Source organism: Pongo pygmaeus, chromosome 10, assembly GCF_028885625.2.
Source record: "Pongo pygmaeus isolate AG05252 chromosome 10, NHGRI_mPonPyg2-v2.0_pri, whole genome shotgun sequence".
In the NCBI taxonomy this organism is placed as follows: Eukaryota; Metazoa; Chordata; class Mammalia; order Primates; family Hominidae; genus Pongo; species Pongo pygmaeus.
Window position 1 is genome coordinate 115933041 of NC_072383.2, and position 12580 is coordinate 115945620.

General features: G+C 48.2%; 1 protein-coding gene across 2 annotated transcripts in view; it reads right to left on the minus strand.

The window, feature by feature from the left end:
- The window catches only part of NOS1 (nitric oxide synthase 1), a 211001-nt gene that overhangs the window by 12659 nt on the left and 185762 nt on the right, over positions 1–12580 (minus strand). For both annotated transcript variants that reach the window (XM_063646760.1, XM_054444762.2), the window contains 5 exons: positions 11413–11582; positions 6730–6940; positions 5981–6068; positions 4318–4439; positions 2021–2169 (listed from right to left, as the gene is read on the minus strand). In XM_063646760.1, coding sequence (XP_063502830.1) covers positions 2021–2169; positions 4318–4439; positions 5981–6068; positions 6730–6940; positions 11413–11582 — 740 coding nt within the window. The remainder of the gene's footprint in view (positions 1–2020; positions 2170–4317; positions 4440–5980; positions 6069–6729; positions 6941–11412; positions 11583–12580) is intronic.

Sequence of the window (12580 nt, forward strand, 5' to 3'; positions counted from 1 at the left end):
GATAGCAAGAGATGGGAGTGAGGTGAGGGGCCGCCAGCTTCCACCTCTACAAAGCCGGCTGCTGTAGCGATAGCAGAAGGAAAAGATGGGCTAAGGGGGTGTGAGGTGGGCACAAGGGGTGTCTAGTACAGCTCCAGGGAGCTCATTTGTTCAGGATGTCTTTAACTTGTCCAGGAAACTCCTGCTCTGAAGCTGATATTCAGCCGGAACATGCTGGCATGGCTGTAGCAACTCTTAAGACTGACATACTCCCACACTAGTTGTCAAACAGACACTGCCCGGACTCTCTGAGTGCCCCCCCAACCCGCTGCGATGTCCTGACTCCTTCCCTGGGACCCCCAGACCTCCCCAAGATCCAATGGAGCTTCAGTCTTGTGGCCCGTGTCCATTCTGACTAGTATTGCCTCTTATGGGCTGTTAAATTTATTTGTATTTATTTATTTATTTATTTATTTTTGAGACAGAGTCTCGCTCATTGCCCAGGCTGGAGTGCAGTGGCATGATCTCAGCTCACTACAACCTCTGCCTCCCAGGTTCAAGCCTTCCTCCTGCCTCAGCCTCTTGAGTAGCTGGAACTACAGGCATGCGTCACCACACCTGGCTTTTTTTTTTTTTTTTTAGTAGAGATGGGGTTTTACCTTGTTGGTCAGGCTGGTCTCAAACTCCTGGCCTCAAGTGATCCACCCACCTCGGCCTCCCAAAGTGCTGGGACTACAAGAACTTGCCACTGCACCCAGCTAAATTTTATATTTTTATTAGAGATGGGCTTTCATCATGTTGGCCAAGTTGGTCTCGAACTCCTGACCTCAAATGATCTGCCCGCCTTGGCCTCCCAAAGTGCTGGGATTACAAGTGTGAACCACCGCACCCGGCCTAAATTTAACTTCTGTTTTTAAATACTTTTAATTTTTATTTCTAATTATTTATTGTTTAGAGGCAGAGTCTTGGTCTCTTGCCCAGGGTAGAGTGCAGTGGCATGATCACAGCTCACTGAAGCCTTGACCTCCTAGGCTACCCTCCCGACTCAAGCTGCCCTCCTGCCTAAGCCTCTCAAGGAGCTGGGACCACAATCATATGCCACCACGCCCAGCTAACTTAAATTTTTTTTTTTTTTTTTTTTTGTAGGGACAGGGTCTCAGCATGTTGCCCAGGCTGGTCTTGAACTTCCAGACTCAAGTGATCCTCCCACCTCAGACTCCCAAAGTGCTGGGATTACAGGCGTGAGTCACTGTGCCTGGCCCCACATTTTTCATTATGGTAAAAACGTCATGTAACATGTACCGTTGTAACCACTTTAAAGTGTACGACTCAGTGGCATTAAGTACTCTTCTCAGTGTTACGGGATCATCACTATCTGGTTCCAGAACTTTTTTCTTTACCCCAGATGGAAACCCCATGCCCATTTGCAGTTACTCCCCATTCTCCCCTCCCTCAGCCCCTAGCAACCACTAATCTACTCTGTCTCTATGGATTTGGCTATTCTGGATATTACATATAAATTGAATCTTATAATATAGGCTGTTAAATATTTTATTTCATCACATATATATTTTTGAGATGGAGTCTTGCTTTGTCACCCAGGCTGGAGGGCAGTGGCACGATCTCAGCTCACTGCAACCTCTGCCTCCTGGGTTCAAGTGATTCTCCTGCCTCAGCCTGCCAAGTAGCTGGGACTACAGGTGTGCACCACCATGCCTGGCTAATTTTTGCATTTTTAGTAGACAGGGTTTCACCGTGTTGGCCAGGCTGGTCTCAAACTCCTGACCTCAAGTGATCCACCCGCCTTGGCCTCCCAAAGTGTTGGGATTACAGGCGCTCAGCCTGTTAAATATTTTACATAGATATTTTCCCTACCCATGCTTTCTGAAGTACAGAGCAACTTCATAGAGGGGAAATCAGGAAGCTTAAGAGTGAGGGTGAGGGGTTTCTGAGAGTAGGATGTGCAAGTGTGTACACACGTGAGTGTGTACCAGTGTGCATGTGTGTTGGGCTGGGCTAGGGGTGGGCTGCTGGGGGTTACCTTTGGTTTGTCTGGCTCCCGGGAGTAAGCCGTGTACAGCTCTCTGAAGACCCCCTTGTTCTTGGCCTGCAGGGTCTCTTCCCTGTAGATATGATCTATCTTGGATTGCCGGCACCCGAAGACCAGGACCATGGGGCAGGGGTTCATTCCTGGGGACCAGGAAGACCTTATGTCATTGATGGTTCTCTGCCTGATGTGCGGGGTGGCTGAGGTGCCAGGGATGGGGTACTGAGACCTTAGCGTGCGCCATGCAGATAGAGGCTCATGAACACTGGGGCAGGCAGATGTATGCGGGCACACACATACACAGGTGCGCACATGCACGCACATGCACACACATACACACGCACATACTGAGGAAGGAGGTGAAGTGTGTTCAGATTTTAGTGGATCTCCCTCCCAGGTCTCAATCCTTCCTTCTGCTCCTTGACTGCTGAGGAGCCCCCACCTGATGCCCAGACTCTGAGCCTAAGAGCCCAGACTCTGGAGCTAGATGGCTTGGGTTGAAATCTCAGCTCCGTGGTGATGAACAACTTACTCAACTTTTTTTTTTTTTTTTTTTTGAGATGGAGTCTAGCTCTGTCACCCAGGCTGGAATGCAGTGGCGCGATCTCAGCTCACTGAAACCTCTGCCTCCCGGGTTCAATTGATTCTCCTGCCTCAGCCTCCCAAGTAGCTGGGATTACAGGTACCTGCAACTGTGCCTGGCTAATTTTTGTATTTTTAGTAGAGACGGGGTTTCACTGTGTTGGCCAGGCTGGTCTCGAACTTCTGACCTCGTGATCCGCCCACCTTGGCCTCCCAAAGTGTTGGGATTATAAGCATGAGCCACTGTGTCTGGCCTTTTTATTTATTTATTTATTTATTTATTATTATTTTAAGATGGAGTCTCACTATGTCACCCAGGCTTGAGTGCAGTGGTGTGATCTTGGCTCACTGCAACCTGCAGAGTGAAACCTGCAGAGTTTCACTCTTGTTGCCCAAGCTGGAGTGCAATGGCACTACCTTAGCTCACTGCAACCTCTGCCTCCTGGGTTCAAGCGATTCTCCTGTCTCAGCCTCCCGAGTAACTTGGATTACAGATGTGCGCCACCACGCCTGGCTAATTTTGTATTTTTACTAGAGACAGGGTTTCACCATGTTGGACAGGCTGGTCTCGAACTCCTGACCTCAAGTGATCCACCTGCCTCAGCCTTCCAAAGTACTGGGATTACAGGCGTGAGCCACCGCACCCAGCCACAACGTACTCAACTTTCTAAGCCTCTGCTTCCCTATTTGCAAAATGGAAATAATGGGACTGTTGTGAGAAATGAATGCGAAACATTACAACTCTGCCTGATACCTGGCAAGTACTTTATAAATGTTAGCTATTCCGCTAGAATGACAGTTTCATGGGGGCAAGTTTTTACTGATTGATTGATTGATTGATTTGTTTTTGTAATCATCCCTCAAATCAATGGAAAGGTTTTCATTTCTATTTTAGTTGTTTTTCTGTCTTGTTCACTGCTATGCCCCAATGCCTCCAATAGTGTTTGGCACTCATTAGGTGCTGAATAAATCCTTGTGTTTTTTTTTTTTTTTTCTGAAACGGAGTCTCACTCTGTCACCCAGGTTGGAGTGCAGTGGCACGATCTTGGCTCACTGCAAGCTCCGCCTCCCGGGTTCGCGCCATTCTCTCGCCACAGCCTCCCAAGCAGCTGGGACTACATGTGCCTGCCACCACACCGGGCTAAATTTTGTATTTTTTAGTAAAGACAGGGTTTCACCGTGCTAGCCAGGATGGTCTCGATCTCCTGACCTCGTGATCCGCCTGCCTGGGCCTCCCAAAGTGCTGGGATTATAGGCGTGAGCCACCACGCCCGGCCAATAAATCCTTGTTTAACACATGCCACAATTTGGGTTTCTTTCTCTCTCTCTCCTCCCAAAGCTGATCTGCTGTGTCTTTCACACAGCACTTGCTCTTGAATAACAGTCTTTGCAATAATTACATAAGCATAGCCATTTGACAAGGACTAATGCCTATCTTTTCCAGGCTACTGGATTTCTTTTTGAAGAGATCACATCTTAACAGTCAAAGAAATGTCCTCTGGGCCTGGAATTTCAGGCCCCTGGGACAGGCTGTTTGGATTACATCATGAACTTCACCTGTGGGTCAGGCTGGTGCTACACGCCCCAGCTTTTCTGAGGCAGTGACGCCATGGAGAGACACCTTCACTGTTCTCTAGGGCTGCTGAGACACAGCGGGACCTCCCCAGGTCCGGGGGTGGGAACCAAGTGGCCGCTGGACTGTAACCCACCTTTGTGTTGGATATCAAATTGCCGCTGTTGCCAGAAGCTTCGGAAAGGGGCAATGCCGGTGCCCGGTCCAACGAGGATGCAGGGGACTTGGGGGTTCCGGGGCAGGTGGAAGCTGGGTGCTCTGGGCAAGGAAGAGGGGGTCAGAAGTCTTGCAGAGCTCAAATCCAATCAAGAACAATTGAATCTTAGGTAGACCAGGTGGCCATCTTCGGTAGACATACAATGAGACTTACGGCTCTTCAGCTGGGGCCAGGTGCCCCTTTTCAGGGTGGGAGTCTCACCGATTAGGGGAATTCCAAAAATGGGGGGTCCTCAGGGTCTGGCTATTTCTCCATTCCCCAATTCTTCTCACTGCTGAGCTCAGCAAATTCAACCCAGGGTTTCTCTACACTGGCATCATTGCAATTGGGTTGGACACTCCTTTGTCGTGGCACTGTCCTATGCATGGTAGGGTATTGAGTAACATCCCCAGCGTCCACCCACTAGATGCCAGGAGTACATATGAGTTGTGACAACTCAAAATGTCTCCAGACATTGTCAAATGTCCCTGGTGGCAGGGGTGGGGTGGGGTGCTGCAAAAATCACCCTGGTTTGAGAGCCACCATTTTTTTTTCTTTTTTTTTTTTGAGACGGAGTCTCACTCTGTCACCCAGGCTGGAGTGCAGTGGTGTGATCTTGGCTCACTGCATTCTACCTCCCAGGTTCAAGCAATTCTCCTGCCTCGGCCTCCCAAGTAGCTGGGATTACAGGCACCCGCCACCACCCTCGGCTACTTTTTTTTTTATTTTAGTAGAGATGGGGTTTCACCATGTTGTCCAGGCTGGTCTCAAACTCCTGACCTCAAGTGATCTGCCTGCCTTGGCCTCCAAAAGTGTTGGGATTACAGGTGAGAGCCACTGCACCCAGCCCAGAGCCACTGGTTTAACCAACCGTGAAATCTTTAAATCAAGGAGTCACAGACTTCAGTGTGCAAAAGAATCACCTGGGGATGTTCAAGGTGCAGATTCCTGGGCCATGCAGTACATCTGGGCTCAGGACTCTATGTTTGAAACACCCCAGAGGACTCTGATGCCAATGATATGTGGATCATTATCAATGGCATGTGGACCATATTGTGAACATTCTAACCTTGATGGTTAAGAAAAATGATGGGCCAAAGCCAGTGTTCAGGTAGAGAAGTTATTGATCGACAAAACAGGTTAACTATAACTGGTCTAAGATCAGCTATAGCCTTTACAGCTGAGTTTGGGAGGAAAAGCTCCAATGAATGGGGGTGATTGGATTTTTTCCATCTCTAGGAAACCGGGACTGATTGGGAGTGAGCAGTAGAATTTGGCTAGAATTTCCACTAGCCCATACGGTCCATGAAGGTGGAGACTGTATTTGCATGGTTTTCCCTGATGGCTCCAGCATCTAGCCCAGTACACGCCCAAGTGAAATGTGTGTTGCATTGACTTGACATTGACCAGAGGACTTGCCTAGCTTGCTGTGCTGCTCTGATCTTGTTTCCTTAACAACTAAGAGAGACGCAGGACATTGGTCTCCATTATGTGTCACCTAGCCATCTCTCCAGAGCCCTTCAGACTGGTCCACCTACCCCAACTTGAGATGTCAATATGCAGATTTGAGATGATTGCTCATTTTTCTCTACTTGTTACTCACCCTCTCACGAAACAGGGGACCACTTCGTCAGCCTGTATCCGGTTGAGCCAGGAGGAGCACACGCCGTGGTGAATTGGTCCTTCTCCATCTAGCAGAATAACCAAGGCAGTCAGGGCCACCCACTGCTCCCACGCAAGGCCTCCCCTCCTCCCTCCAATGCAAAATGCCCACAGGTCCAGTGCCAAGTTTATCCTTTGGAATTCCTCCCCAGGATCCCTTCTTCTGAAGGGCAAGAGGAAATGGTATAGCTGGGGTGACTTTGTGCCTGTGCAACCACCCAGGGTTCTATTGGGTAGGGGTGGGTCGGATTCGAATCCTTCCCTATTGAAGGGTGCTTTTGGTGGCTTGCTGGGCTTCTGGGACAGGCACTGTGCATTTTAATTGCTTTATCTAGGAGGAAAAATACAGGGCAGAGCTTGGGTTATCTGACTTACAACCAGCTGGGCATGATACAGCAGAGCGCTCTCCCAGGGAGTGAGTGGTGGTGGCTTGTTTTAGCTGCTGCTTTGGGGATATTAGGGGGTGCCATTGTAAATACACATCTTGCCTCTTTCCTAATTCTGCTCAGGCTTGGCTCTGCACCAGGGGACAGTTCACCTGCTGCTTCTTCCCCCCAGTTTTCTGGTCTTGGGGGTGAGTTTCTTCCCAGGGATTTGGGATTTAGCCTGCAGGCGGTGGTTTAGGGAGCCCTCCAGAGGCCCCTTGGGGGAAAATGCAGCCGAGGAGGCTCTCCCAGTGCCTCCGCCCACCTCGAGTGCGGTAGGAAACGATGGCCACAGTGAGGTGCACTTCATCAGGGTACATGTCTGGGGAGGAGCTGATGGAATAGTAGCGGGGCTGCAGCAGGGACAGCTGGGTCAGGAGCAGGGTGGCTGGCATCTGGATAGATGGGAACTCCTCCAGCACCTCCACGATGGTGGGGTTCTTGCCCCATTTCCATTCCTCGTACTCCTGCAAACCCTGTGCCAAGGAGACGGACAGAGACAAGCTTGAATCCAGCTGCTACATACTTCCCAGGAGGACCTGAGGGGGTCCAGGAAGAAGGCAAAATAAAAGTAACAGTTGGCAGGTGCGGTGGCTCATGCTTGTAATTGCAGCGCTTTGGGAGGCCGAGGAGAGAGGATCACTTGAGGCTAGGAGTTCAAGGCCAGCCTGGGAAACATAGTAAGACCCTGTCTCTACAAAAAATTAAGAAAAATTAGTGGGATGTGGTGGTGGATGTCTGCAGTACCCCAGTTTCTTGGGAGGCTGAGGTGGGAGGACTGCTTGAGTTCAGGTGCTTGAGGCTGCAGTGAGCTATGATCATGCCACTGCACTCCAGCCTGGGTGACAGAGTGAGACCCTGTTGACAGACAGAAAGAAAGAAAGAGAGAGAGTGAGAAAGAAAGGAAGAAAGAAGGAAGGAAGGAGAAGGAAAGAAAGAAAAAGAGAGAAAGAGAAGAAAAAAGAAAGAAAGAAAGAAAGAAAAAAAGCGAGCAATAATAGTTAACACTTGAATAGCAATTATTCTGTGCTAAGTTTTGATTCTCATGAGGACCTTACGAAATAGGTATTACTGTTTCCCCATTTTATAGATGAGGAAACTGAGGGTCATAGAGGTCCCATGGCTACTAGGTGGTGATGCTGGGTGAAACTGATCCTTGCTCTAGACAGTGTGTCCTCAGAATCTGTGTTCCGAGTCACTACACATTCCTGAAGTCAAGAGAGACGCACTATGGAAGGGAGTCATGACTCATGCGGGGAGTGGCAGGCATTCAGTGGAGACCTGTGATTCGTTGGTTGCAGAGTCTGGAGATGCATCTTCGGAGAGCTTGGGTCACGTTCATGACGGTGAGTGACAGCCCCGGAAAATCAGGTTGGGGTGTGTGGAGGACCATGTTTGGGGACGTGTTGACAGCAAAGCCCAGCTGTAACCAGGCAACAGAAGAACTCTCTGGAGCTCTGGAGTTATTTTTCCTTAATCTCAGAAGATGCCCTAGGCAGTCTCTGATTGCTGGAACAGAAGGCTCAGTTTCTGAGACCAGGGTGCGAGTGCACTGCGTAACAAAGATTTTCACCGTGTTCCTAAAGACTGTCCTGGCCTTATTTATTTATCTATTTAAAAATTAAAAAAACATTTTTTTTTTTTTTTTTTGAGATGGAGTCTCACTCTGCTGCACAGGTTGGAGTGCAGTGGCACGATCTCAGCTCACGGCAAGCTCTGCCTCCCGGGGTTCACGCCATTCTCCTGCCTCAGCCTCCCAAGTAGCTGGGACTATAGGTGCCCACCACCATGCCTGGCTAATTTTTTGTATTTTTAGTAGAGACAGGGTTTCACCGTGTTAGCCAGGATGGTCTCGATCTCTTGACCTCGTGATCCGCCCACCTCGGCCTCCCAAAGAGCTGGGATTATAGGCGTGAGCCACTGCGCCCGGCCTGTTCTGGCCTTATTAATAGGCGATGGCATCCTTGACATTGTGCTTCTCAGACCTCCAGCCTGACTGGCCTACAGTTGCAGGAGCAACATGGACCAAGAGCCCTGGCCTCTCAACTCTTTGAAACTGACATCACCTGAAACTGACATCCATCACCCTGTTGGTGCCAGGCCTGGCTTCCCACAGGCTGCTTCCTGCCAGTGACCAAGCACAGGAGTCTCCAGGGCTACTCAATGACCTTGCTGGGCCTTCCTTAAACTGCTCTGCCATCTAGAACGTTCCCATCCAACCTTTCTTCCTTTTCCTTTGGTTGGGGTTAGATTTGTTTTGAGGTCTGATGGTTCTCCCAGCCTTATCCGATCCCTTTCCATTTTCTGTCACACAGGTGTTTCCCCTAATAAAAATCCTTGCTCATTTAATCCTGTCTTCAAGTCTGCACTTTTTGGAAGAAATGAACTAATACATATGGGTTATATCAAATTCTACTATGTCTGTCTGTCTGTCTGTCTATCTGTCTGTCTATCTATCTGTCTATCTGTCTATCTATCTATCTATCTATCTATCTATCTATCTATCTATCTAATCTATCTATCTATCTGTCTATCTACCTATCTGTCTATCTATCTATCTATCTATCTATCTATCTATCTATCTATCTATCTACCTGGAGACAGATTCTCGCTCTGTCACCCAGGCTGGAGTGCAGTGGCGTGATCTCGGTTCACCGCAACCTCCGTCTCCCGGGTTCAAGCAATTCTCCTACCTCAGCCTCCTGAGTAGCTGGAATTCAGGTGCCCACCACCAAACCAAGCTAATTTTTGCATTTTTAGTAGGGACAAGGTTTCACCATATTGGCCAGGCTGGTCTCGAACGCCTGACCTCAGGTGATCCGCCTGCCTCGGCCTCCCAAAGTGCTGGGATTACAGGCGTGAGCCACTGCGCCCGGCCTATTTATTTATTTATTTATTTACAGAGATGGGGTCTTATTTATTTATTTATTTATAAGATGGGGTCTTGCTCTTTCACCCAGGCTGGAGTACAGTTGCAAGATCGTGATTTACCACAGCCTCGAACTCCTGCGCTCAAGTGATCCTCCCACCTTAGCCTCCTGAGTAGCTGGGACTACAGGCATGTGCCATGACACCCAGCTGATTTAATTTTTTTGTAGAGATGGGGTCTATGTTGCCTGGGTTGGTCCCGAACTCCTGGCCTCAAGCAATCTTCCATCTCTGCCTCCCAGAGTGCTGGGATTACAGGCATGAGCCAGTGTGCCCAAATTCTACTTTAAATAAGGTAAAAACAGTGCAATCTAATAGGGTACCAACAGTGCAATCTATGATCCTTCTTCCTATTAGCCACCCTCTCCCATTAATTAAAAGTTTTAAATCAAAATCAAAATTATACTTGCAGATAGTCTAAAAAGTTAAATAACTTTGTAAAGCTTATGATTAAAAATAATAGTCTCCTGTTCTACCTCTGCCATCTGCTTCCAACTCCCCGGAGGTAACTACTTACAGCTCTTTAAGTGTTCCTTCTGGTATTTATTTTCATATTTCTAAATACTACGCACTCGCTAATTAGCCTCTTCCTTGCTGCCCACCATTCAATCCTGGACGGCAGAAGAAAGCTAAGCCATCCTGTGCTGGGGGCTTGCTTATTGGGAAGGAGCCCCCATTGGGAGCAGTGTGGGTGGTTCTCCTGGGTAGAATTCTTACTGAGCAAGGCTTTGCAGCGGGCTGGGGCAGGTGATCCCAGGGTTTCTAAGCAAGGTGGTAGAGGCTACGTTTGGTTCATTTTACAATCAGAGACCTCTGATCTCTAGTAGTCCCACCTGCAGCTCCTCTGCTTTGGCAAAAGCTCATCATTTGCAGCCACATGGATAGAACTGGAGGACATCATGTTAAGTGAAAGCCAGGCACAGTAAGACAAATTTTGCACATTCTCACTCATTTGTGGGAGCTAAAAACTAGAAGCAAAGTCATGAAGATGGAGAGTAGAAGGAGGGCTACCAGATGCAGGGAAGGGTAGTGGGGAGGGGTGGGGGAAAGTGGAGATGGTTCATGGGTACAAAAATAGTTACATAGAATGAATAAGATCTAGGCCGGGCGCGGTGGCTCACGCCTGTAATCCCAGCACTTTTGGGAGGCCGAGGTGGGTGGATTACCTGAGTTCGGGGTTTGATGGTGAAACTCCATCTCTACTAAAGAAAAAACTACAAAAATTAGCTGGCCGTGGTGGTAGGCACCCGTAATTCCAGCTGCTCGGGAGGCTGAGGCACAAGAATCCTTTGAGCCCGGGGAAATGGAGGTTGCAGTGAATCGAGATTGTGCCACGGCACACCAGCCTGGGCTAGAGAGTGAGACTCTGTCTCAGAAAAAAAAAAAAAAAAAAAAAAGAATAAGATCTAGTATTTCCTAGATCTAGACAAGGTGACTATAGTCAACAATAATTTATTGTATATTTAAAAATAACTAGAAGAGTGGAATTGGAATGTTCCCAACACAAAGAAATGATGAATGCTTGAGGGATGAATACCCCATTTGCCCTGATGTGATTATTACACATTGTATGCCTGTATCAAAACATCACATGTACCCCATAAATATATATATCTACCAAGTACCCATAAAAATAAAAATTAAAAAAAAAAAAGGAGAAAAAACCTTATCTTTAAACTAAGGTGTGGTGAGATACTGTTTCTTTTTCTCCTAAGCATGGGCTAAGATGGCACTAATGGAAACTCAAGGTTCCAAAGGAAGACAGAAAGAGTTACAATAGCAATTTCTGTTGTAGCCAGGGAACTGTTGATTCAAGGGAGTCACTCTTGCTCTGCCAGGCCTTAGAACTGGTGGAAGACCAGCCATGTTGGACCAGCCAATATGGCGACCTACAGCAAATAATGGCCCCCTTGGCTCAAGACTTCCATCTGCTGGAAGCCTGGTAATAACAGTTTTCAACTCTTTAATGATGAGGAGGTGAAAGGCGCCCCCTAGGGTTGTGCGAAGCCTGGGGACCCACCTTGCTGAGGACCAGCAGACGCTGCTTCTCCTTCTCGCTGGTGGCTAGGGAGGCAAACTGCTGCAGCTGCAGGGGCGTTGGCGGCGTGGTGATGTCCAGGTAGTACTTGAAGGCCTGGAAGATGGTGCAGGGCGGGAGGCGGTGCTCGTCTGTCCAGTTACTGATGACACCTGTGGAGGTACAAGGCAGATGAGGGGTGGGTATGGGAGGGCTTGAGTCCAAGTCGGGGGTTCAGGTCTGCTCCTGGAGCAGAGGATGGGGCCAGGAGAGGAAGGTAGCTCCAGAGCCAAGCAACCTTCTAGCTCTCCACCTTCCATGCCCAGAATCCAGGGGATTTCATGTGTGCAAGAAGCAAATCCAAAATTAGGCAAATGAATCCAAAAATTAAGAAAAATACAAGAAGAGAGGAGAAAAATATTAAAATAGCATGACATAGTCCACTGGCGTTCTATACAACAAGCCCCCAGCTGCGCGTGACAGAGATAAGCCTATTTCGGCCCCATGTATCATGGCATGGTATCAGCCTCTCACCCCCTGAATGGGATGTTAGTGTTTGTCATTATAAACACTAACACTTATCTAGCACATCCTATATGCTGAGTACTATTATTAGTATTTTATATTAGCTCATTTAATCATCACAACAATCCAAGACAGTGTTATTCTTCTCCCTGCTGAGAAAAATAGAAGCACAGAGAGGTTAAGAAATTTGCCCGAGGTCACACAGCTCATAAGCGTGAAGTCAGGCAGTGTGGCTTCAGACCTTGTTCTAACTACTATAATGTACTCCCTCTATATACTCTTCATCCAGTATGTCCCTAAATATAAGCCTCTCCTCCGTCAGGGGTTCAATCCCAAATAAAAAGCTCTATTTCAACACAGGGGAAGTACTGTCTGGGTTGGATTTATTTTTATTTTTATTTTATTTATTTATTTTTTTGAGACACGGTCTCACGCTGTTGCCCAGGCAAGCGCAGTGGTGCGATCACAGCTCACTGTAGCCTTGAACTCCTGGGCTCAAGTGATCCTCCCACCTCACGCTCCTGAGTAGCTGGGACTACAGACGTGTGCTACCATGCCTCACTAATTTTTTTTTTTTTTTGAGATGGAGTTTCGCTCTTGTTGCCCAGGCTGGAGTGCGATGGTGAGATCTTGGCTCACTGCAACC